This window comes from Equus przewalskii, chromosome 8, assembly GCF_037783145.1.
Source record: "Equus przewalskii isolate Varuska chromosome 8, EquPr2, whole genome shotgun sequence".
Lineage (NCBI taxonomy): Eukaryota > Metazoa > Chordata > Mammalia > Perissodactyla > Equidae > Equus > Equus przewalskii.
In genome coordinates this window covers 85,052,074-85,079,135 of record NC_091838.1, presented here as the reverse complement: position 1 = coordinate 85,079,135, position 27,062 = coordinate 85,052,074, and the positions used below count along the sequence as shown (strand labels likewise).

Genomic DNA, 27,062 nt, shown 5'->3' with positions numbered 1-27,062 from the left:
TGAAATCCTGGACACAAACCTACGCGTTGCTCATTGATCCATGCTATGGTGGCATCCCACATAAAAGAACTAGAATGGCCTACGACTAGGATACACAACTATGTACTAGGGCTTTGGGGAGAAACAAAAGAAAAGGAAGATTGGCAACAGATGTTAGCTCAAGGCCAAACTTCCTCACCAAAAAGAGATCTAACCTGATTGAAGTTATCAGAGTTGCTTCATTTAAAAAAACAAAAAATCAACTAAACACAAAAGGAGAGAGTAATACAGGAAATGAGGGACAACAAAGCTACAAGGCATGTAGAAAACAAATAGCAAAATTACAGAAGTTCCCATCTATCGGTAATTACTTTGAGTATAAAGGGATTAAACTCTCCACTCAAAAGACAAAGACTGGCAGAATGGATAAAAGAACATGATCCAACTAGATGCTGCCTATAAGGGACTCACTTTAGATCCAAAGACACAAATAGATTGAAGTGAAAGGATGGGAAAAGATACTCCTTGCAAATAGTAACCAAAAGAGAGCAGAGAGAACAGACTTTAAATCAAAAAAGTTTACAAGAGACAAAAGACATTATGTATTAATAAAAGGTTGGCTACAGCCAGAAGATATGACAGTTAAAATCATTTACACACCTAACAGTGGACCGTCAAATATATGAAGCAAAATCTGACCAAACTGAAGGAAGAAACAGGCAGTTGTAGAATAGTTGGAGTTGGAGACTCCAGTACCCCACTCTCATTAGTGGATAAAACAACCAGACAGAAGATAAGCACAGAAATAGAGGATTTAAACACAGTAAATCAACCAGACCTAACAGACATATAGAGAACACTCTACCCAACAGCAGCAGCATACACACTCTTCTCAAGTACACATGGAACATTCTCCAGGATAGACTATATGTTAGACCACAAATTAAGTCTCAATAGATTTTAAAAGATAGATCTTCAAAATATCTTCTCTCATCACAACAGGATGAAGTTAGAAATCAATAACAAAAGTAAAACTGGAAAGTTCACAAATTTATGGAAATTAAACAACATACTTTTAAACAACCAATGAATAAAAGAAGAAGTCACAAGGAAAATTCAAAAATACTTGAACATGAATGAAAGTGAAAAAATATGAAAACTTATGAATGCAGCAAATGCAGTGCTGAGAGAGAAATTTATAGGTGCAAATGTTTACATTAAAAAACAAGAAAGAACTCAGTCAACAACCCAACTTTACAAATTAAGGAACTAGAAAAGGAAGAACAAACTAAACTGAAAACTCTCTGAAGGAAGGAAATAATAAAGATTAGAACAGAGACAAATGAAACAGAAAACAGAAAAACAATAAAGTTAACAAAATAAAAAGTTGGTTCTTTGAAAAGATTAATAAAATAGGCAAACCTTTAGGTAGATGGACTGAAAAAAAAGAAGACTCAAATTACTAAAATCAGAAATGAAAATTGGGACATTACTACCAACTCTACTGAAATAAAAAGGATTATAGGGGAGTACTATGAAAAATCTTACACAAATTGGATAACCTAGATCAAACACACAAGTTCTGGAAGAACAGAACCTACCAAGACTAAATCAAGAAGAAACACAAAATCTGAATAGACCTATAACTAGAAAGGATATTGACTCAGTTAAAATAAAAAAAATCTCCCAACAAAGAAAAGCCCTGGGGCTGATGGCATCGCTGGTGAATTCTATCAAACATTTAAAGAAAAACTAATACCAATCCTTCTCAAACTTTTCCAAAAAACTGAAGCAGAGGGAACACTTCCTAACTCATTCTATGAGGCCAGCGTTACCCTGATACTAGAAAAAAAAGCCAAAGAAAAACATTAACGAGAAAAGAAAACTTTAGACCAATATTCCTTATGAGCATTGATGTAAAAATTCTCAACAAAATAGTAGCAAACTGAATTCAGAATCATATTAAAAGGGTTATACATCATGACTAAGGGAGATTTATTCCTGGAATGCAAGAATAGTTCAACATACGAAAATCAACCAAGGTAATACACCACATTAACAGAATAAAGGGAAAAAAACCAAATGATCATCTCTATGCAGAAAAAGCATCTGACAAAATCAAGCAGTGTTTCATGATAAAAACACTCAAGAGGGGCTGGTCCCATGGCCAAGTGGTTAAGTTCACGTGCTCCACTTTGGCGGCCTGGGGTTCTCCGGTTCAGATCCTGGGCATGGAACCTACACACTACTCATCAAGCCATGCTGTGGCAGCATCCCACATGGAGGAACTAGTATGACCTACAACTAGGATATACAACTATGTACTGGGGCATTGGGAAGAAAAATAAAAAGAGGAAGATTGGCAACAGATGTTAGCTCAGGGCCAATCTTCAAAAAAAGAAAGGAAAAGGATAGAAAAGGCTAGGGGGAAAAACACTCAACAAACTAGAGTTAGAGGAATAGAAGGAACCTGTCTCAACATAATAAAAGCCTTATATGAGTAACCCACAGCAAACATCATACTCAATGGTGAAAGATTAAAAGAGTTTTCTCTAAGATCAGGAGTGAGACAAGGATGACCATTTTTGTCACTTCTATTCAACATAGCACTGGAAGTTGTAGCCAGGGCATTTGAGCAAGAAAAAGAAAGAAAAGGTATCCCAATTGGAAAGGAAGACAGAAAATTATCTGTTTGCTGATGTTATGATCTTAAATGTAGAAAACCACAAAGATTCCACAAGAAAACTCTTAGAGTAAATAAATGAATTCAGCAAAGAGCAGGATACAGTCAGCACACAAAAATTATTTGCATTTATATACAGTAACAATGAACAAAATAAAAAGGAAATTATAAAAACAATTCCATTTACAATAACAGCAAAGAATAGAATACTTAGGAGTTAACTTAACCAAGGAGGCGAAAGACTTGTACAATGAAAAATACAAAACACTGCTGAAAGAAATCAGAAGGGACATAAATGAATGGAAACACATCCCATGTTCATGGGCTAGAAGACTTAATATTGTTAAGATTTCGACACTACCCAAAGCAGTCTACAGACTCAGTGCACTCTATGAAATTCCAACAAAAATCCTTTGTGGAAATCCAAAAGCCCACCCTCAAATTCATATGGAATCTCAAGAGACCCCAAAAATAGTCAAAACAATCTTGAAAAAGAACAGAGCTGGAGGACTCACACTTCCTGATTTCAAAACTTTCCACAAAGTTACAGTAATCAAAACTGTGGTAATGGCATACAGGCAGACATATAGACCAAATAAACAGAAAAGAAAGCCCAGGAATAAACCCTCACATATATGGCCAAATGATTTTTGACAGGGTGGCAAGAAGATTCAGTGGGGAAAGGACAGTCTTTTCAACAAATATTGCTAGGAAAACTGAGGATATCAAGTTCATTGAATGAATTTGGACACTAACTGAACACTATATACAAAAAAGGTAACTCAAATTGGATCGGAGACCTAAATGTAAGACCCAAAACTATAAAACTCTTAGAAGAAAAATTAGAGCAAAAGCTTCACAGTGTGGGATTTGGCAATGATTTCTTGGATGACACTCAAAGCACAAACAAAGAAAAAAAAATTGGACAACATCAAAATTAAAAACTTGTGCTTCAGACAACACAATAAACAAAGTGAAAAGACAACTCTCAGAATGGAAGAAAATATCTGTAGATCATTGTTGCTGACGAAATGAATACACGAACACCGGTTGCTGTGCAGTAGTCTTCTTCTCTATACCCCGAGCTAGGCGGGCTCTTTATTATTCTAGCCTCTAAACAAAGCCGGCCTTTTGCCAAAGCAGTGAGTCAGCGACCTAAACCTGCGCAAGCGTCCCACAATAATGACCTTTCCCCTACACATCTGTTCATAACAGGTTCCTTCATAATGTTTCAAACTCCCAAGGTCCCAGGCTTGCTCCTTTTGAGGAGCTGATAAAACATTCTTGTTTGCAAGCAGTGTTTTCCCTGGGGCCTTGTGAGTTCACCAGGCAGAACATTCTGTTTGCAGAAAAGTCCAGCCAGTCTTGTGGATGCCTCGCGTGCAAGAACAACCACATTTCATGCCAGGTCTCCTTCAGATCATATATTTGATAAGGAGTTAATATCCAGAATGTGTAAAGAACTACAAGTCAACAACAACAAAACAAGTAACCTGATTTAAAAATGGGCAAAGGACTTGAGTAGACATTTCTCCAAAGAAGATATACAAATGTCAAACAAGCATATGAAAAAATGCTCAACATCACTAATCAGTAGGGAAATGCAAATCAAAACCACAATGAGATATCGCCCACATCCATTAATATGGCTACTATCAAAACCACAGAAAGACAAGTGTTGGTGAGAATGTGGAGAAATTGGAACCCTGCGCACTGTTGGTAGGAATATAAAATGGGCTAGTCACTATGAAAAACAATATAGTGGTTCCTCAACAAATTAAACATAGAATTATCATACGATCTAGCAATTCCACTTCTGAGTATATATCCAAAAGAATGAAAGCAGAGCACAAAAAGATATTTGCACACCCATGTTCATAGCACATGGCTATTCACAATAGCCCAAAGGTGGAAGCAACCCAAATGTTTGTCAGTGGATGGATGAATTAAGCAAATGTGGTATATACATACAATGGAATATTATTCAGTCTGAAAAAGGAAGGAAATTGTGACATAGACTAAAACATGGCTGAAGTTTGAGAACATGCTGAATGAAATAAGCCAGTCTAAAAATGTGTATACTTATGATTCCACTTATATGAGATATTTAGAGTAGTCAAAATCGTAGAGACAGAAAGTAGAATGGTAGTTGCCAGGGGCTGGGGGAGGGAAGAATGGGAGTTATTGTTTAATGGGTGTGGCATTTCGGTTTTACAAGGCAAAAAGTGATGGGGATGGGTCGTGGTGATGGTTGCAAAGCATTATGAATGTATTTAATAGCACTGAACTGTGCGCTTAAAAAAAGGTTATGAGAGTAAGTTTTATGTTGTGTGAATTATACCACAATGAAAAAATGGTTAAGTGGTAAATTTTATGTTTTGTGTATTTGACAAGAAAGAAACTGTTAAAAATATATACAAATTCTTCGACTTACAATGGGGTTACATCCGATAAACCTATCATAAGTTGAAAATATCATGAGTTGAAATGCATTTAATACAGCTAACCTACCAAATTTCATAGCTTAGCCTAGCCTGCCTTGGTGATCAGAACACTTATGTTAGGCTACAGTTGCGCAAAATCCTCTAACGCAAAGCCTGTTTTATAATAAAGTGTCGAATATCATGTAATTTATTGAACACTGTTCTGAAAGTGAAAGAACGGTTGTATGGGTACAGAGGGTTGTCAGTGTGTCAGTTGTTTACTCTCCTGATTGTGTGGCTGCCTGGAGCTGTGGTTCACCACCACTGCCCAGCATCACAAGACAGTATCCCAAGACATAATGCTAGCCTGGGAAAAGATCAAAATCAAAATTTGGAGTCCAGTTTCTACTGAATGCATATTGCTTTCACACCATTATAAAGTCAAGAAATTGTAAGTTGAGCCATTGTAAGTCAGGAACTGCCTGTATATACTATGGCTTTGCATGTTTTTAAACTTTGAACGTATTTTCCATATCATTTTGCGACTTGGTTTTTTCGGTCAACAGTGTGTTTTAAAACTTTTCTCCCTTGTTGGTTCAGGTGGCTGCTGCACTCATTGTAACTGCTCTAGTCTCTGTGCTTGACGGTCAGTCAGTTCCCCTGTTAAAAGGAGTGGAGGATGCAAGCCTCCTTATGCACAGACACTGGAGTGGAGGCATCCCCCGCAGTTGGGGCTACTCAGTAGGCACACCCCCCACCTGGTAGGCCTGAAGGCTTCCACCCACAGTGTGACCCACACGGGGTTGTCTGACCTCCCCAAGCTGCAGCTGTGGGTGTGCAGTGGTCCGCTCCCCAACAGCATGTGATTATGGTCAGAGTTTCCAGGACTCTGGTTTTCCCACCCCTCAGTTATTTATTGTTGTTATTTGTTGTTTTACTGCCAGTGTTTGTTTACCTCTGCCCACATGTGTATAGGCTTATTTGTTGGTGGCCTTCTCTTGCAATCATCACCTCCTTCTGGCTGAGCTTCCTTCAGGGTAGAGTACATTCAGTGGTAGTTCCTTCAGTGAGGGTCGACAAGTAGCAGACTCCTTCAGCTTGTCTAAAACTGGTCTTATTTCTCTCTTGAATGATAGTTTAACATGCACAGAATTATAGGTTCACAGTTATTTTCCCAGAGGACTCTGAAGATAATCCTTTTTCTTCCAGCATGACAGGTTTGCTGACTTCTCTCTGACTCCTTTAAGGTTTTATTTTATTTTTGTTTTGCTGGGAAAGATTTGCCCTGAGCTAACATCTGTTGCCAATCTTCCTCTTTTTCTTTTTCCTCCCCAAAGCCCCAGTACATAGTTGCATATTCTAGTTGTAGGTCCTTCTAGTTCTTCTATGTGAGCCACCACCACAGCATGGCTACTGACAGATGAGTGGTGTGGGTCCATGCCTGGGAACTGAAACCAGGCCGTTGACGTAGAACACACCAAACTTCAACCACTAGGCCATCAGGGCTGGCTCAAGGTTTTATTTTTTAACTGTTTTTCTGCACTTTTGCAGTAGTATGTCTAAATATGAGAAAAATTTTCTTGCCTGGGACTTGAGATTCTTCTTGAATCTGAAATTCATGTACATCTTAAGTTCTGAAAATTCCTAGCCATCATTCCTTACAATGATGCCTTTCCTCCATTCCCTTCCTTTCTTCTTCTGGGTCTTTTGACATTTGAATAGTGAGGAGTTGAGATGTCTCCCCTCCAAAGATGGCTGTTTCTCCTTGTGGCAACATTTGGCTCTGGAAGTCTCCTTCATCATTTCTTCTCTGCCCTTTCTGCACACTTGTCTTTTGGGACTTCTCTTTTTCTGCCTCCCCAGGTGGTGATGTCATGGGACTCTGCCTTTCTCCTTCTATCACAGCACATTCTCCCTGGGTGGGCTCATCCCCACCCATGAATTAAGTGTCATCTCCCTGAACCCCAGACATACCTGATTCATTTTGCTTTCCCTGTACCAGGCACCTCTGCACACAAGCTGGCTGAGCAAAGAAGTTACAGCACCCCAGTGTTTGTGAGATTTACCCATGTCCCATATTGTAAAGATAGTCCATCTGTGCTTGCTGCTGAGTGAATTCCAGTGTGCAAATGTACTGCACATGCTTTATCCATTCTTTTGTAAATAGATGTTTGTGTTGTTTCCAGTGTTGGGCTATTACAAATTATAGTGCTGTGGATATTGTGTATCATAGTCATAGTTCTTTCAATAAGGATAGTGCAGGGGCTGGCCCTGTGGCCAAGTGGTTAAGTTTGTGCACTCCACTTCAGCGGCCCAGGGTTTTGCCGGTTCATATCCTGGGCGTGGACATGGCACTGCTCATCAGGCCACACTGAGGCAGCGTCCCACATGCCACAACTAGAAGAACCCACAACTAAAAATATACAACTGTGTACTAGGGGGCATTGGGGAGAAAAAGCAGGAAAAGAAAAAAGAAGATTGGCAACAGTTGTTAGCTCAGCTGCCAATCTTTAAAAAAGAAAAGAAAATGATGAGGTTTGAGCCAAGTTAAAAAAAAATAAATAAAAGGATAGTGCTTGCTTTAGAAACACGGTGGTGACTAGGGGATGCGAGGGTGAGAGGCTTCTGGAGTGCCAGTTCCACGACTGTTTTCATCCTGTGAAAGTTCATTGAGTTTTTTTATTTGTGCACTTTTCTGAATATGTTATGTGGACAGGAATATTCAACGTTGAAGACAACTTCAGGGTAATGGTTACTTCTGGGAATGGAGTGAGAAATTGGGATAGGGGATGGTCTTTGTATCTGTAATATTTTATTTCTTAAAAATGGATATGGCACATTTTTGGCAAAAGACTAACACATGAAATTTAGGTACACAGGTGTTTGTAAGTTAATTCCAGTGCTTTTTCATATATTTTCATATTAAATATGAAATATTTCATAGTTAAGAATTTAAAATGTAGAAAGTTCATAGTAAAAATGTAGGTGAGCCTCCCTCTCTCTCTTCCTTCATAATTCAGACCAACAGATATCAAGTGTGACTAAGCAAAGTAGGTGCCCACATTGGGGTGGGGTCCACAGCCTGGCACAGTGGAGCCCGAGCTTGCTGAGGATGGTGTTTGGCAAATTAGTAGCAGCAGTGTGGCAGGGCAGGGTGTTGGAGCCTGAGCAAAAAGACAAGGTGCCCACATTAGGGGTGGCAGTGGTCCAGCATGGGTGTGTGAGTGTTGGGTTGGAATTGGAGGTATTAGCATGAACTCTTGGTTTTCATACACACAGGTAGATACAGAACTAAATGTAGATGTAAACGTGTGCATATGCATGTAATGTATGTGCCTAAATGCATATATCTCTAGCTCTGTCTACTGAGAGGGCCTAGGAGCACTGAGCACACCATGCAAATGAGTCCTGGTTTTTCAATATCACTCTACTTAAAGGAACCAGCCTGCCTGAATAAATGGCTAATTCCAAGACCTGGCAGAGAAAGTACAAAATAAGCTCAGAACATCTTATTGTGCCAGGAAATAAGGAAGCAATCAAGGACCAATGAGATCATATAAGGACCCTGGAGCCAGTTTAAAGGGGCTTCCACTGGCCACATCTGGGACAATTTGAGTATCAAAACTAATAATGACAATTACAAATTATAACATTAAATAAAATAGGGAATTATGACTCATTACTGATATAAATGAACAAATGAAAAAAATAGTGGAATTTAGGTCAGCATCATGGTGGAGTGAGCTCTTCCCTTAGACTCTCCCCCCTGAGATACAATGAAAACGACATTCATATACCAACTGAGGACATTCACACAGCACAAAAGTCATCTGAGAGACCCACACAGCCATGTGTCTGAAGGTAGAGGTACTGGACCCCCCCCCCCCCAAGGGAAGTAGAAGGAAGTAAGGGGATCTCCTTTACTTCCCACAGTGGTTGTGACCTAGGGCACAGGACTGCATGTGTGGCTCTGAGAAAAGAGGGGGGTGGGGTAGCCCTCTGCAGGAACATCTTCACTCTCAAAGTTCCCTCACAGCCTGTGGGAAAGCCCCACACAGAGGTGGCTAAGCCATTTCAGGAGTGGCTTCATCGTGCCAGCACCCCAGGAGAGCAGATAGCGAGGATAGAGTGAGAACACCTCCCTGATCATGCAGGCAAAAGAAAGCACCCCTCCCCCTGCTCAGCGTTCCAGCTCAGCTGTTCAGCCAGAGTGCCTGTGCATATGATAGAAAAGCAGCAACTGTGAGCGAATAAGCCATGGATCCTGGCGGCAGGCTCAGAGTACACAGCTCTTGACCCCCACCCAGTGGCAGCAGTTGGAAGCTGTGACAAATACTACCACTATATGGAGGCACAAATCCACACCATCAAACAGTATGAAAAAATATATTAGTACTCTAGACCAGAAGGAAAATGACAAGCACCCAGAAATCAATCCTGCAGGCATAGGAATTTATAATCTAAGTGACAGAGAATTCAAAATAGCTATCATAAAAAAAAACTCAGTGAGTTACAAGAATATACAGATAGATAGTTCAATTGAATCAGGAACTTCTTCACAACACTCCATCCAAAAACAACAATACACATTCTTCTCAAGTGCACATGGAACATTCTCAAGGATAGATCATATCTTGGGAAAGAAGACAAGTCTCAATAAATTTAAGAAGATTGAAATAAAATCAAGCACCTTTTCTGACCATAATGCTGTGAGACTAGAAATCAACTACAAGAAAAAAGCTGAGAAAGTGACAAATATGTGGAGACTAAATAATATGCTACTGAACAACCAATAGATCAAGGAAGAAATTAAAGGAGAAATCAAAAAATACTTGGAGACAAATGAAAATGAAACTATACTGTACTAACTCATATGCAATGCAGGAAAAGCAGTCCTAAGAGGGAAATTCATAGCTATACAGGCCCACATTAACAAACAAGAAAAATCTCAAATAGGCAGTCTTAAACTATACCTAAAAGAATTAGAAAAAGAACAAACAAGCCCGAAGTCAGCAGAAGAAGGGAAATGATAAAAATTAGAACAGAAATAAATGAAACTGAAACAAACAAACAAACAAAAAACAGTAGAAAGGATCAGTGAAACAAAGAGCTGGTTCTTTGAGAAGATAAACAAAATTGACAAATCTGTAGCCAGACTCACTAAGAAAAAAGAAGGCTCAAATAGATAAAATCAGAAATGAAAAAGGAGAGATTACAATGGATAACTCAGAAATACAAAGGATTCGAAGAGAATAGTATGAAAAACTATATGCCAACAAATTTGACAATCTAGAAGAAATGGATAAATTCCTAGATTCATACAACCTCCCAAAACTGTATCAAGAAGAAATAGAGAATCTGAATAGACCAATCACAAGTAAAGAGATTGAAACTGTAATCAAAACCCTCCCAAAAAGTAAAAGTCCAGGACCAGATGGCTTCTCTGGAGGATTCTACCAAACATTCAAAGATTAATACCTCTCTTCAAACTATTCCAAAAAGTTGAGGAAGATGGATGCTTCCTAACACATTCGACAAGACCAACATCACCCTGATACCAAAGCCAAACAAAGACAAGACAAAGAAGGAAAATTACAGGTCAATATCACTGTTGCACATAGATGCAAAAATCCTCAACAAAATATTGGCAACCAAATACAGCACTACATTGAAAAGATCATACACCATGATCAAGTGGGATTTATACCAGGGACACAGGGATGGTTCAGCATCCACAAGTCAATAAATGTGGTACACCACATTAACAAAATGAGGAGTAAAAGCCACATGATCATCTCAATAGACACAGAGAAGGCACATGACAGGATCCAATGTCCATTTATGATTTTAAAAAACTCTCAATAAAATGGGTATATAAGGAAAGCACCTCAATGTATTAAAGGCCATATATGACAAACCCACAGCCAACATCATACTCAATGGTGAAAAACTGAAAGCCATCCCTCTGAGAATAGGAACAAGACAAGGGTGCCCACTCTTGCCACTCTTATTCAACAGAGTACTGGAGGTTTTGGCCAGAGCAATTAGGTGAGAAAAAGAAATAAAAGGAGTCCAAATAGGCATTGAAGAAGTGAAACTCTCGCCATTTGCAGATGACATGATTTTATATATAGAAAACCCTAAAGAATCCATTGGGAAACTATTAGAAATAACAACTACAGCAAAGGTACAGAATACAAAATCAACTTGTAAAAATCAGTTGCATTTCAATACTGTAATAATGAACTAACAGAAAGAGAACTCAAGAATACCATCCCATTTACGATCTCAACAAAAAGAGTAAAATATCTAGGAATAAACTTAATCAAGGAGGTGAAAGACCTATACAATGAAAACTATAAGACATTATTGAAAGGAATTGATGATGACATAAAGAGGTGGAAAGATATTCCACACACATGGACTGGAAATAAATATAGTTAAAATGTCCATACTATCTAAAGCAATCTACAGATTCAGTGCACTCCCAATCAGAATCCCAATGACATTCTTCATGGAAATCGAACAAAGAATCCTAAAATTCATATGGGGCAACAAAAGACCTCGAATAGCTAAAGCAATCCTGAGAAAAAAAAGAACAAAGCTGGAGGCATCACAATCCCTGACTTCAAAATATACTATAAAGCCCTAGTGATCAAAACAGCATGGTACTGGTACAAAAACAGGTACACAGATCAATGGAACAGAACTGAAAGCTGAGAAATAAAACTGCACATCTATGGACAGCTCATTTTCAACAAAGCAGCCAAGAACATAAAACGGAGAAAGGAAATTCTCTTCAATAAATGGTGCTGGGAAAACTGGACAGCCACATGCAAAAGAATGAAAGTAGACCATTATCTTTCACCGTACAAAAAAACTAACTCAAAATGGATTAAAGACTTGAAGCTAAGACCTGAAACCATAAAACTCCTAGAAGAAAATATAGACAATACACTCGTTGACATTGGTCTTAGAAGGATCTTTTCAAATACCCTGTCTACTCAGACAAGGGCAACAAAAGAAAAAATAAACAAGTGGGACTTCATCAGACTAGAGAGCTTCTGTAAGGCAAAGGAAACTAGGAACAAAATGAAAAGACAACCCACCAACTGAGAGAAAATATTTTCAACTCATATATCCAACAAAGGGTTCATCTCCAAAATATAGAAGGAATTCACACAACTGAACAACAAAAAAAACAAACAGCCTGATCAAAAAATGGGCAGAGGATATGAACAGACATTTTTCCAAAGAAGATATGCGGATGGCCAATAGGCACATGAAAAGATGTTCAACATCACTAATCATCAGGGAAATGCAAATCAAAACAACACTAAGATACCACCTAATACCCATTAGAATGGCTATAATCACCAAGACAAAAATTAACAAATGTTGGTGAGGATGTGGAGAAAAGAGAACCCTCCTCCACTGCTGGTGGGAATGCAAACTGCTGCAGCCACTATGGAAAACAGTATGGAAATTTCTCAAAATATTAAAAATAGAAATAGCGTATGACACAGCTATCCCACTACTGGGTATTTATCCAAAGAACTTGAAATTTACAATTCAGAGAGACTTTTGCACCCCTTTGTTCATTGCAGCATTATTCACAATGGCCAAGACATGGAAGCAACCCAAGTGCTCACCAACAGATGATTGGATAAAGATGTGGTATATATAAACAATGGAATACTACTCCAGACAAAATAGTCCCATTTGCAACAACACAGATGTTGTATTGAGGGTTAAGCGAAATAAGCCAGACAAAGACAAACTTATGATTTCACTCATATGTGGAATATTATCACATGGACAAAGAGAATAATTTAGTGGTTACCAGAGGGGAAGGGGGTTGAGGGGACACAGGGGTTAAGGGGCACATTTATATGGTGACTGACAAATAATAATGTACAACTGAAATTTCACAATGTTATACACTACTATGACCTCAAAACAATAAAAAAAATCACTCCCCCTCAAAATAGTGGAATTTAGAAGGAATGATGAATTTAGAACACCATTGACAACCATCATGTTACTAATGTGAAAAACATCAATGGGTGCTAAAGCTGGTGGGTGAAAATTTCACAAATGGGACACTTATACAAAGTACCTCCCCACAGAATACTTGTTAATTTCAAAGGGGAAAGAATCATTTTGCAGGGGGGAAACCTGGCAACACCACTGTGGATGATACTGAATGTGAAGTGAGTTTGCTCACCCGTTGCACAGCAAGCCAGTCTCTGACACTGGGGGTGGTGGAAGAAAATAGGAATTATATTATTGCACAGCGCTGAGCAAGGAGAGAGGGCAGCTAATGCTGAAATCCCAAACTCCCCAAAAAGCTAAAAGCAAGGGTTTTTACTTGGGGTTTTAAGTAGGGGAGGGGGAGCATATGGCCTTGCTGGTCAGAGCTTTCCCACCAGCCTGTCTTTGGCCTTGAGACTACTTGCAGAGAGGAGGGAGCCCATGACCTTTCTGGTCAGCAGCCTTCCCACCAGCCTCTATCTCTTTGTGGGGAGGAGATAATGAATCCAAGTGCTTGTCCTTGGCGGTATCTGTCTCCATGGACGACAGTGGATTCTGGAGCCAGGAAGCCAGAGAGTAAGCAGGGAATGAATGTTTTGGTTTTAACCCGATATATGCTGGGTTTAATGTAGGGAAACTGATATCAGGGTAGGTATCATGGAGACCATCAATAATGGGAGAATTATTGCTATCTATGCATCCTGGTGGGAGGCCCAGAGAAGACAGTGTCACTTCCTTGATAATCCTGCCAAAAACGCATCCATGGAGACATCCCACAGAGGGGCATGTGATAAGAGCACAGTGATGGCCTGTGCTCGTTAGAAGTTCAAGGTCAGAGTCAAGGGGCATAGAGGAGACGTGAGAATGTGTGACTTGGATCTAGATATCACGAACGTCTTTGGGACAATTGGCAAACCTGGAATGGAGTCTGAGGATTAGTCGGTAATAACAACGTTAATGTCAAAAAAATTTGGTTGTTGAATTGTGATTATGTGGTTATATGGGAGAATGATTTAAGGAAAAAAGTCTTGGTACTATTCTTGCAACTTTTCTGTAAGCTTGAAACTTTGCCAAAATTTTTTTGAAAACGTGTTGGTATAATAAATGAACACATGTACAAGTTTTTTGAAATGTAGGTGAGAAATGAGGGCCTGCACTCAGGCAGAACCACTGAGGTTTGGGGAGGATTTGGACGTTAGAAATAGGTTTGGGAGTAGAACACCTGGAATGACTGGACGTGGGGAAGAGGGAAGAGTTTAGGTGCCTAGCTAAGGCACCTACGTGGACAAAAGGGCCATGGCCTGGTAGGTTAGTGGCCAGGATGCTGCCTCCTCCATGTGGCACCTGATGTGTGTGGGCTGCCAGGGAAGAGGAGGATGGTAGATGGAGAGACTGAGGCAGATGCTGAGGGGACGGCAGGAGGAGACAGGAGCATTCCACACATTAAACTCTGCAGAGGTCAAGGGGAGGCCTGGCCAGAGAGAATCTCAGGCAGGGAGATGTGTCCTTGGCAGAGTTATTCATCAGCCACTTTTTCCACCAAGGATTCTTCTCATTTGTGCTTTTCTTTTCTTTTTGTTGAGGAAAATTAGCCCTGAGCAAACAGCTGCTGCCAATCCTCTTTTCTCTGAGGAAGACTGGCCCTGAGCTAACATCCGTGCCCATCTTCCTCTACTTTATACGTGGGAGGCCTGCCACAGCACGGCTTGACAAGCGGTGCCATGTCCGCAGCCGGGATCCAAACCAGCGAAGCCCAGGCTGCCAAAGTGGAACATACGCATTCAACCACTGTGCCACTGGGCCGGCTCCTGTGCTTTTCTTTTTTAAAAAAAAAATTGTTTATTTTTTGCTGAGAAGATTTGCCCTGAGCTAACATCTGTTGCCAATCCTCCTCTTTGTGCTTGAAGAAGATCCACCCTGAGCTAACATCTGTGCCAGTCTTCCTCTCTTTCATATGTGGGTCACCACCTCTGCATGGCTACCAACAAGTGATGTAGGTCCACACCCAGGAACTGAACCTGGGCCGCTGAAGCAGAGTGTGCTGAACTTAACCACTAGGCTACTGGGCCGGCCCCTCTGCCTTTCAACTTTATTTTTAAATCCATCACATCTTATGGCCTTTCCTGCACATATCTAACCCTGATGGGGCTCTGTTGCACATTTAGATATGTAACCCCATGTTTAGCTTGCTGTTCCTTTTTGTGTGTGTACACATGTGCCTTTTTACCCCTTTCATCCTCCCTCCCACCCCCCTTTCCTTCTGGTAACCACCAGTCTATTCTCTGTGTCTGTGTTTGTTTTTGTTGATCTTCCACAGGAGCGAAATCATACAGTATTTGGCTGTCTCCATCTGACTTTTTTTCTTAGCATAATTACCTCAAAGTCTGTTCATGTTGTTGCAAATGGCAAGATTTCCTCTTTTTTATGGCTGAGTAGTATTCCATTGTATATATACCACAAAGTTTATCCTTTCATCTGTTGATGGGAACTTTGTTTCTGAGTCTTGGCTATTGTGAATAATGCTGCAGTGAACATAGGGGTGCATATATCTTTTTGAATTAGTGTTTTCATGTTCTTTGGATAAATATCCAGAAGTGGAATAGCTGGATCACATGGGTGTCCTATTCTAAATTTTTTGAGGACACTCCATACTGTTTTCTATAAGTGGGTGCACCAACTTACTTTCCCACCAGCAGTGTACAAGGGTTCTGTTTTCTTCACATCCTCTCCAACACTTGTTATTCCTTGTCTTCTTAATAATAGCTATTCTGATGCATGTGAGGTGATATTGCATTGTAGTTTTGATTTGCATTTCCCTAATAATTAATGATATTGAACATCTTTTTATGTGCCTGTTGGCCATCTGTCTTGGCCATCTGTTGGCCATTTATCTTCTTTGAAAAAATGTCTGCTCAGATCCTCTACCCATTTTTTTAAATAGGGTTATTTGTTTTTTGTTGTTGTTGAGTTGTATGAGTTCTTTATATATTTTGGATATTAACCCCTTATCTGATATATGATTTGCAAATATCTTCTCCCAGTTCTTAGGTTGTCTTTTCATTTTGTTGATGGTTTCCTTTGCTGTGCAGAGGCTTTTTAGTTTGATGTAGTCCATTTTATTTTTTCTTTTGTTTCCCTTGCCTGAGGAGACATGATATTAAAAAAGATACCACTAAGGCCAATGTCAAAGAGTGTTATGTTTTCTTCTAGCAGTTTTATGCTTTCAGGTCTTACACTGAAGTCTTTAACCCATTTGAGCTAATTTTGGTGTATGGTGTAAGACAGTGGTCTTTCATTCTTTTGCATGTGGCTGTCCAGTTTTCCAGACACTATTTATTGCAGAGACTTTCCTTTCTCCATTGTATGGCCCTGGCTCCTTTGTCAAAAATTAGTTGTCCACAGAAGTGTGAGTTTATTTCTGGACTCTCACTTCTGTTCCAATGATTTGTGTGTCTGTTTTTGTGCCAGTACTATGTTGTTTTGATTACTATAGCTTTGTAGTATATTTTGAAATCAGGGAATGTAGCACCTCTACTTTGTTCTTTTTTCTCAGAATTCCTTTGGCTATTTGGGGACTTTTATTGTCCATATAAATTTTAGGATTCTTTGTTCTGTTTATGTGAGAACTGTCATTGGGACTTTGGTAGAGATTGCATTGAATCTGTAGATTGCTTTAGGAAATGTGGACATTGTAACTATGTTAACTTTTCCAATCCATGAGCATGAAATATCTTTCCTTTTCTTTGTGCCTTCTTTGATTTCTTTTAACAATGTTTTATAGTTTTTACAGTACAGGTCTTTTACCTATTTGGTTAAATTTACTCCAAGTATTTTATTCTTTTTGTTGCAAATGTAAATGGGATTGTATTCTTGATTTTTCTTTCTGCTATTTCATTGTTAATGTATAGAAGTTAACCAATTTTTGTATGTTGACTTTGTTCCCTGCAACTTTACTGTATTATTTCTAATAGTCTTTTTGGTGGGTTCTTTAGGGTTATTGATATATATAACCATGTCATATGCAAATAGTGACAAATTTACTTCTTCCTTTCCAATTTTGGATCTCTATTATTTCTTCTTCTTGCCTGAAAGCTCTGGCTAGGATTTCTAATACTATGTTAAATAAAATTGGTGAAGATGGGCATCCTTGTCTGGTTCCTCTTCTTAGAGGGCTAGCTTTCAGTTTTTCACCACTGAGTATGAATGTTAGCTGTGGTTCTGTCATATATAGTCTTTATTATGTTGAGGTACTTTCCTTCCATTTCATTCAGAGTTTTTGTCATAAACGGATGCTGTATCTTGTCAAATGCTTCCTCTGCATCTATTTAGGTGATCATGTGATTTTTATTTTTCACTTTTTTAATGTGATGTATCATGTTGATTGATTTGCAGATGTTGAACCATCCTTGCTCCCCGGGAATAAATTCACTTGATCATGGTATGTCATCCTTTTAATGTATTGTTGTATTTGATCTGCTAATATTTTGTTGAGGGTATTTTGCATCTGTGTTCATCAGTGATACTGGCCTGTAATTTTCTTTTATTGCATTGTGCTTGTCTGGTTTTGGTTTCAGGGCAATGTTGGCCTTGTAGAATGAGTTAGGAAGTGTCCCCTCCTCTTCAGTTTTGTGGAAGAGTTTGAGGATAAGTGAAACTTTCTTTGAATGTTTGGTAGAATTCACTGGGAAAGCCATCTGGTCCTGGCCTTTTTTTTGTGAGCTTTTTGATTACTGTTTCAGTCTCCTTACTAGTAATCAAACTATTGAGATTCTCTATTTCTTCTTGATTCAGGTTTGGGAGGTTGTATGATTCTGAGCATTTATCCATTTCTTCTAGATTATTCAATTTGTTGGCGTTTAGCTTTTCATAGGATTCTCATAATCCTTTGTATTTCTGTGGTGTCCATTGTAATTTCTCCTCTTTCATTTCTCATTTTATTTATTTGAGCCCTTTTTTCAAGGTGAGCCTAGCTAAAGATTTGTCAATTTTGTTTACATTTTCAAAGAACCATCTCAGTTTCATTGATCTTTTCTATTGTTTTTAGTGTCTATTTCATTTATTTCTTCCCTGATTTTACTTCCTTCCTTTTGCTGATTTGGGGTTTTGTTTGTTCTCTTTCTCTAGTTTCTTTAGGTGTATTGTTAGATTGAGATTTTTCTTGTTTGTTGAGATAGGCCTATATTGCTATAAACTTCCTTCTTAGTACCGTTTTTGCTGTATCCCTTGCTGTTCTATTTTAACCTGCACCACCAGGGTGGAAGCCACACCCTTCTACTGGCCACTCTCCTATGTTGTGTTTTCTGCTCATCTGCATAGGCTTGGCCATGGCCAAGGCAGGACCCTGTGCCCTGATGAGGGAACAATACTTCAACTCATCCTGAGGAAACCCAGAGGGAGAAATAGATACAGAGGCTGAGGCCAGCCCTGTTTCTTAGCCCCAGAACCCCAGGGGAGGTGAACACTCCACTCCCCTGCCCAGCTGGGTCCTGAGCGTTTCTCTGCCATCCATATCCCATCCTTACCTGCCGTGTGTCCAACTGTTCCCAGGTCCAGGCAGCAGCAGGAGCTCTCCCAGGATATAAAGGTGGAAGAGAAGAGGCTGGTTCCAGAAGTGTTGCCAACATCCCCTCTCACCCAGCCCCACGGTGAAATCCCCTCAGCAGGTCATCAGGAAGTGCCTTTTGGTTGTGACAATGCCCAGCATGGTGCTGGTCACTTACATCCAAGGTTCCGATCCCTGGCTTGTTCCTGAGCCTCAAGAGTCTATCCTTTTGTGTGATGTTCTGTGATCACCCTCACTCCAAGTTACCAAATGACCCGCTTCTCTCTGGTGCCCCGCCCCCATCCTTTTCACCATACCAGGCCTTCAGCACATTGTCACCCTGTGATCAGCCTGCCCACTCCAGGCCTGTGGGAGCCATATGCCGTCTGGCTGCACCAGCCCAGGGCAGAGTCTGCTCTGCTGAGATGTGATGGCTGCTATTCCACAAGTTCACTTTTATCTGCCTCCATCATGGTATCCTTGACATGGGTCACTAGGATTGACTCCAGTGTCCATCTGCTGGCTGGTCCCTCCCCCTACATCTGTATATTGTTTCTGACCAAGCTGTCCCTTTCAGCCATTATTTTGATGAATATTTATGGAAGACCAGGCACTGAGGACAAACGTCCCTTTTCTCAGAGTCTGTAGTCCAGTGGGGGCACCTCAGAGATGAAGCTCATCCTTCCTCCTTGCCCACCCCCAGGACTTCATGATGGGCTGGATACAGCAGGTGAGGGAGGGGGAAAGTTGCAGATTTCTAGGTTTCTGACTTGCAGAGAGATGTCTGGGATGTGGTAACGGGACGCTAGAAGAGAAGTTGTTTCGCACAGGAAGATCAAGAGACAATTTTTTGACATCTTGGTTTTGAGATGACTTTGAAGCATCTTAGTGGATATGTTAGTAGGCAGTTGGGGCCATAGGCCTAAAAATCAGAGAAGTCTGGGCTGGAGTTACACATTGGGTTTTTCTCAGCATATAGGAGATATCAGAAGCCATGGGGGTGGATGAGATTTCTGAGAGAACAGAAATAGGCCCAAGACCAAACTTGGAGGAACTCTAACACTGAATGCCCAGGTAAACAGGATGAGCCAGCCGAGACACTCAAACAAGTATCAGAGAAGTAGGAGGAAAACCAGGTAAAAGTGGGATCCCAGGAGACAAGGGTAGAGGGAATCAAGGAGGGAGTGGAATGCTGCAGAGAGGAACAGAAGACGAAGGCTGGATGCTGCCCTTTGGAGCAGGACCAGGGGTCACTGGTGACCTCAGTGATAGATGGAACAATGGGAGCAGAAGCCAAATGAGAGTGCATTAGGGGCAAGGAGCGATGAGGAAGAAGAGGAGAGTGTGGGCACTTCTTGCTAGTCGTGTGGCTGCGATGGGAGAAAAGGTTTGGTTTCACTGGGAAAGTGGGTGAACCGTTAGGGAAGGGTGGTCAGTGATATAGGCAGTTCTTGAAGAGGTGGGGGGATGGGATGCAGGACACAGGTGGGAGACTGACTTCAGAGGAAGAACTGAGAAGCAGGTGGGTCCAGATGTGTGTTCTTATGCAGGTTTGGGTGGGAAGTTGAGGGAGCTCCAGTCTGATGGCTTCTGCTCTTTCTGTAACGTAAATGAGGCTCTAGACTGGCCGTCGGAGGTTGAGGAAAATGGAAAGTCTGGGATGGCTGTGGAGGGACTAGAGCTGCCTCTTGTCACCTCTTCTCCTCAGAACACTGCTCAGCACTTGGCCTTCTCCTTCCAGAATGAGGCCAGTGGTAATACTGCAGCCAAGAGGAGCGATGGATTTCAGATGAATTTTGTTTGCTCTAACTGGAAAGTTTTCATTCTTCTGTCACCAGGAACTGACATGTACGCTGTGTGTCTTTTCTCCCAGATTGTGAGACCAGACCTGACAGCAAATTGTGGATGCCCAAAGAGGAAAGTAAGGAGGACCTAGAATCTCAGGAGCCAACATTTAAGAGAGTCAATAGGAGTGAGCCTGGAGAAGCATGCAATTCAGAGAGGTATCAGGGAAACTCTGAAGGGGAGAGGCTGAGAAAATCTCTTTTCCAGGAGAGAACTTTACGACAGGAAACAGTCATCCATAAAATAGGCCACTCTGGAAAAAGAAGCCAAGTGTGTGATAAATTTGAGCAAAGCTTCATTTTGAGCTCGAGCTCTGCTTCCCTTCAAAGAGTTCCGACAGGGGAAAGATCTCATCAATGTGGTGACTGCAGCCAAAGCTTCAAACAACAAGCAGATTTGACTCCACATCACAAAACCCATACATCAGAGAAACTTCCATTAGGAGCTGCGTGGAGAGAGTCACTCTCTGATGATGCGGACCTTCCCAGTGTGCAGAAAACAAGCCCTGCATGGAAACCTTTTGAGTGTCTTGACTGTGGAAAGACTTTCAGCCGAAGTGCCACACTTATGGAACATCACAGCGTCCACACAGGAGAGAAGCCCTATGAATGCAGAGCCTGTGGGAAGGCCTTTAGCCACAGCTCAACCCTCATACAACATCAGAGAACTCACACTGGCGAGAAACCTTATGAATGTCATGAATGTGGGAAAGCCTTTAGCCGAAGTTCTAATCTCATGGAACATCACAAAACTCACACTAAAGAGAAACCTTACGAATGCAATGAATGTGGCAAAACCTTCAGCCGAAGCTCAAATCTGATAGATCATCAGAGAATCCATACTGGAGAGAAACCTCATGAGTGCATTGAGTGTGGGAAAGTTTTCAGCCACAGCTCAACACTAATTCAGCATCAGAGAATTCACACTGGAGAGAAGCCCTACAAATGTGGTGAATGCGGGAAAGCCTTCAGCAGGAGCTCGTCCCTCATTCAACACCAGAGAATCCATACTGGAGAGAAACCCTATGTATGTAACACTTGTGGGAAGGCCTTCAACCAGCGATCCGGCCTCCTTCAGCATCAGAGAACACACAGTCAGAAGTAACCATCTGACTTTGGGAGAAAACTTAGACAGCCTCACTGCTCCTAAAATCCAGTGAACCTACAGGTAAAATTTACTCCCAAAAGAAAAAGCTCCTTACCGGACAGCAGTCCATCTCCCAAGAGCCTCCATAAGTGCCAATTTAATGAAAGATTAAATATGCAAATAGCTCTTACAGTATAACAGGTAATCTCTGAGAGACTGAACACAGGCTCTACAGTCAAAGGGCCTGGAGTCCCATCCAGTGGCCGACTCTGCTAAGTGAGCAACCGCCATTTCCTCGTGTGTGTACAGTGAGAGAACAGTATCTACCTCGAAATGCTGCTATAAGATAGAACAGGGTGACCCTCATGGGACATTTTGCCTCGTTCCCGGCACACCCCAAGAACTCACAGGAGGTTGGTGCGGCTGTCACCCTCTGGGGTACAAGCACTCAGCAGGGGGCTGCAGCCACCTGTGCCAGCATCACCAGGAGGTGCTGGAACCAATTCCTGCGGCAGCTCTTTCTACTAAGTTCAATTCAGTAAACATCCTGAGCCTTCCAGCTACCAGGCACTTATCATGGGAGGACACATATGACCTTCTTGGCCAGGATCGCTTGTGCCCCTGGTGGGGTCTTCAGCTAAACGCCCACTTTCCTTGCTGCGACTTCACCTGTGTCCTGCAGCCTGGCTGATGGTGGCTAAGCATGTAGTACCAACCCTCTGCTCCAGTTCCCAGTGGGCCTCAACTCCCCAGACCTGGCCACTCACCTTCCTCCACACACCTCAGCATGTGAAGAGAGGATGAATTTATTCTAACTTCAGTAAAACATTCCCCTTGGAAATTTTGCAGGGGGTAGGGGATGGTGGAGGACTTTCTGGCTGACCAGAAACACAGTCCCAGAGAAGGAGCCTGGGCTCTGGCACCTGTGGTCCATGCTGCCTGGGCTGGCCTGGGGACATTGCTCCCTCGGGAGCATATAAGTGAGATCCTTCATCCCTTTTTTCTTTTCAGGTTAGGAAAGGCCTAAAAGAAATGCCTCCATTTCTTTTTGAATCATGCCTGTGGCAGGCCTAGGGACTTCATGTACTCAGGAATCTCTGGCACTGCTGCATCCTGAGCAGGGGGGCTCATCGTCCTGGGCTAGGTGGTCCCCATTCCTGCAGGCTCTAGCTCATCTGCCACAGGTCCCCCAGGGGCCTCTCTGCCCTCTGATGTTAACTGAGGGTCTGTTAGTTATCTGCCCCACTCTGAGGGTCTTCTCCACCCACAGGGGAGGGGGCAGGGAAAGAGTGCTCCAGGCAGGGACAGAATTGATTCTGAGTGCTCCTTGTCTGATGCGCTTGGGAATTTCCCCCATGGGACACCCCAGGCATGGCTGGGGAGAGAGTCCTGGAAGAGTGGCCAGGGGAGGAATCAGCAGGAGACAGGGAAAGAGCTGAGGACTGGGTCTCACACCTGAGGAATACTGTCTTGTGTTCACAGACCTCAAAGGGTGGGCCCCACCTCTGGTGACCCCCAGCCACATGATGTTGGCACCTTGGAACACTCACAGTCCCAGCGGAAGAATGTGATGCCCTCGAGAGGAGTGGTGATATTGTTGGCACAATGAGGGAGCCAAATTTCTGGTGTTAAAGCAACGAGGGGCCTCCCCAGGATGAAGCCTTGAGGAGTGGGTGGCAAACCCCACCAGATAGATCTTCCCCTTCTTCTGACCCTCAAAGGAGAGCTTGTGCAGGTCCCTGTAAGAGACAAGAGGTGGGAAGTGCATCCTGAAGAAGAGGGGGCAGATGGGCCACCAAGCATCCCATTTCCCCACATTCCTGACTTCCGATAGTCCTTCTGTCCCTCCCCCCAAGGCTCCTATCACATCACTTTCTCTATGCTTCTCCCTCCCGGGTGAACCCCGTGCTGCACGGGCCCTGGAAATCCATGGGGAAGCTGGGGAGAGGAAACCTGGAATAACAGAGAGTAATTACCTTCTCTCTAAAGGGTCAAGGTCCATCCATTGCCACTTTAGGCTCTCTCAGGAGAGCTCGCTCAGCTAGGAAATGGGAGCCCAGGTCGTAGTGTTGAAGGGAGGAGCAAAGGGACCTTGTGGGAGCCTGAGCAGAATGTCTTCTTGGGCATAGACTACTTCAAAATTTGACGGTCAGCACCCCGGGAATTAGTGTTCAAGGTCACAAGGTCAGTGAGCACAGCAGTAATGCCTAGTCTGTGACTGCTGGGTCACGTGGAAGGTACTTTCACCACACGTCCCAGTGGCCATCACAAAAACCTGCCATGTGGGGCCAAGTGCACTCTCAAAGGAGGAATCTGAAAATTAGGGACCTTAACAACTTGTACAGTCATGACCCCAAAATTTTGCCTCCTAAACATCCAAGAATTCTCCTACTATGTGTCACTGTCCCCTAGAGGGTAAGATGCCTGCCCAGCTCCATCCCACAGAAGGGAGAGCAGGACGAGGAGTGTGCCAGGCCCTGATACCCCCAATGAGCTCCTCGGAGAGCTCCGGTTTCTGAGAAGGACTGGTGTCCTCCGTGACGGGGGACCTGGGCCGGTGGAGAGAGCGACGAAGGTCAAAGCTGTGAGCCCAGAGCTGAACAGCAGAGCCTCACCTTTAAAAGCTCCCACTCGTTTCTCCCTGCCTCTCTCTTCCTGCTGCAAGACAAAAAGAAAGAAACCAGAAAAGAGTTCAGAATCCATTTTTTGCTCCCCTCATTCTAATCAAGCAGCAGACATAATAAGATTTTCCACATTAATTTAGTTGAGATCTCTACAGTTTCCATGTTCACTTTAAAAGTGCTGAAAACATTTTCGACTGGTCATTTTCTGTCAAACCCAAATAAAGTGTTTTATGCACTGGTCCCCATTGACATTTTAGTGTCCTCTGCTGAAAGGGGCCCAGATGTCAGATTTGGGGGACAGCTATGCTGCATTTCTTGGATTCTGCTCCCTGAGGACAAGTGGAGTCATTTGTGGTTGGTCTTTCAGGCTCAGTGTTGGCTCTAGGTAGCCCTGACACAGGGATAGCCTGGGCCCAGAGACACCTGCAGTGGCAAGGTGAACCAGTGTGAGCCCTGTCCTTTAGGTGTCCTGACTCTAAGGAGAATCACGGTGTTTGGGGTTTTACCCTGGACCCCTCCACCACACTAGGAACACAGGCTGTGGGTTTCAGATAGAAGCCCTAGGCTCCACCGGACCCCCACCATGCCTCACCTGTTCTTAGAGTTTCATGATGTTCCCATTTCGTCCTAGAATCCACTGGGGACAGCCTTCTGCTCCAACACCTGCTTTAGAAAAGTGGAAATGGGAGAACAAGAGGGTACCTCTTTTGTGGGCTGCGCCTTGGATTCCCTTACCTGAGTGATGTTTGTGTGTTTCTCAAATCTTGTGACATCCAAAACCAGTGAACTCAGCAAGATGACAGGAAGATGATCCCAAGGACATACAAATAACAAAGGATGGAGCCAAAGCCCCAGAGCTCACTAAAATGAAAGTTAAGGGGAAGTTTTCCATCATGGAAAGTGCACTGCTGCCTCAGGCAACCGAGCACAGGATGCACTCCAGCCTCGAGTTCCAGGCCCACATCACAGAGCGATGGAACAGTCACCGAGCTCCTGAGTGCAGGAGAGGGGACAGGAAGCAAGGTGACGCCAGGGGCCCTCCCCACCATCCACTCAGCAGATCCCACACCCCTCATGGACACTGGATCCCTCCACCCTTCACTCTTCCTTCCTGCTTTCCACCCACAGCCCTTCTGCAGCACATTGTACAGGATCACCATACTATGCCACTTTATATAAGGGACTTGAGCATCTGCGGGGTTGGTATCCACGGGAGGGGCAGTTATGGAACCAATCCCCTGTGGATACAGAGGAACAACTGCATGTAAGTTATATATAAATGCTGATGTGTGTATATATTACCAAACTGCTTTTTTCTCTTTATTCCAACTCTGCCCTTGTATTAGCTGGTTTCCTCTTTTCTCTCAGGGATATAGCCTTGAGCCTCACGCCTCCACACCTTTCACAGGTCTGAAGATCTCCAATGGATTCTACCAGGCACGCATTTTTAAAACGTCTTTGTAGAAGTGTAATACAAAGACCAGAATTGAGAATACCTTCCGCATACAGCAGAGGAATCCTCACACCCTGAATGCCTGTGAAACGAGCACCCTGTCGACAAGCTGACTGTGCCCAGGACCTTGAAGCCTCCTGGGGCTCCCTTCTGGTCACTTTCTCAGACCGCCTCTCCTGTCTGCGCCTGAGTGTGGCCACTCTGTGACTTCTACAGCCCTGGTGACTTGTGTGTGTTCACTCATTTAACCCTCACAGTAACCCTATGAAATGGTATTACTCTTCCCATATTAAAGATGATGGGAGCATAGGGTTCTGTTATTTGCCAAGTCTCACTGCTCTTAGTAGCAGAGCTGGGATCCAACCCCCAACTCTGTCTCCAGGCCATATTCTTTAACCATTAAGCTGCTGGGAAAGCATTGTGGCAAGAGAGGAAAACAGGCCAGTTCAATAAACTGGGTGTGAAGAATTTCCACTCACCTCCACATAGCACCTTGTCTAAAAACTTTAAGTATAACATAAAAGTTTGAAGTGTTAAGAAAGCAAAGTCATAATTGGCAATGTTTTTTCTCTTAGCAGTACATAAAATCATTTACAATCAGCTGCATCTTTGATCCAGTTAAATATGGTATTAAGTAGCCACTTTGTGTTATTTTCTTCTCTGTCCCCTTTACATGCTTTATAAATATCTAGTCATTCAATAAACAATTATTTATTGACTTCCTATTTTGCCAGGCTCTGTTCTAGACACTTGGAGTACAAACTTCAAGATTTCATGGAGCTGACATTTTTAGTAAGGGAGACAGACAATAAACAAACATCAGGTAGTGACGAGTGTTTTAAAGAGAAATAAAACATGGGGAATGGAAAGTAATGAAGGTATATTTTAGATAAGGTAATCATGAAAGGCCTTGCTAAGGTAGTATTTGAGCAGGGAGTTTAAAAGAGGGAGCAAGCCTTTCAAATATCTAGGAAACCTCCAGGGAGAGGTAATATCAACTGCAAAGACCCTGAGAGATGAGCATGCTTGCAACATAGGGAGGCTGAGGGGAAGAGTGGTAGCAGATGATGTCAGAGGCAATCAGGAGCTGGATCACCTGGGACTATGGTAAAGCATCTGTTTTATTCTGAAGGACATTGGTGGGGTGGGGGGGCCAACTGGAGAATTATGAGTAGGGCAATGGAAAGATGTGATGTTTCTAAATAATGGCTCTGAACTGCTGCAAGAAGCAAGAGTGGAAGCAAGGAACCCAGTTAGGCAATTGCAATAATGAGATAAGAGATAATAAGTACCTTGGCCTATGGAGATGAAGAGAAACACTCAGATTTGGATATTTTGAGGATAGAGCTGATAGGATTTGCTGATAGTTTGAATACTGGTTCTCTAGCACAAA

The 27,062-nt window shown here is 42.3% G+C and overlaps 1 protein-coding gene across 3 annotated transcripts in view; it reads left to right on the top strand.

Moving 5' to 3' along the window:
- Nucleotides 1–26,394, top strand: part of LOC103554898 (zinc finger protein 3-like) — a 28,231-nt gene extending 1,837 nt beyond the window's left edge. Inside the window, exons 2-4 of one of the 3 annotated variants that reach the window (XM_070632402.1) lie at nucleotides 17,512–17,557; nucleotides 18,667–19,391; nucleotides 20,535–26,394. In XM_070632402.1, coding sequence (XP_070488503.1) covers nucleotides 19,331–19,391; nucleotides 20,535–21,610 — 1,137 coding nt within the window. In that variant the 5' untranslated portion in view covers nucleotides 17,512–17,557; nucleotides 18,667–19,330 and the 3' untranslated portion in view covers nucleotides 21,611–26,394. The remainder of the gene's footprint in view (nucleotides 1–17,511; nucleotides 17,558–18,666; nucleotides 19,392–20,534) is intronic. The other 2 variants (XR_011543580.1, XM_070632401.1) reach the window with 2 other exon arrangements.
- Nucleotides 26,395–27,062: the final 668 nt, after the last annotated feature.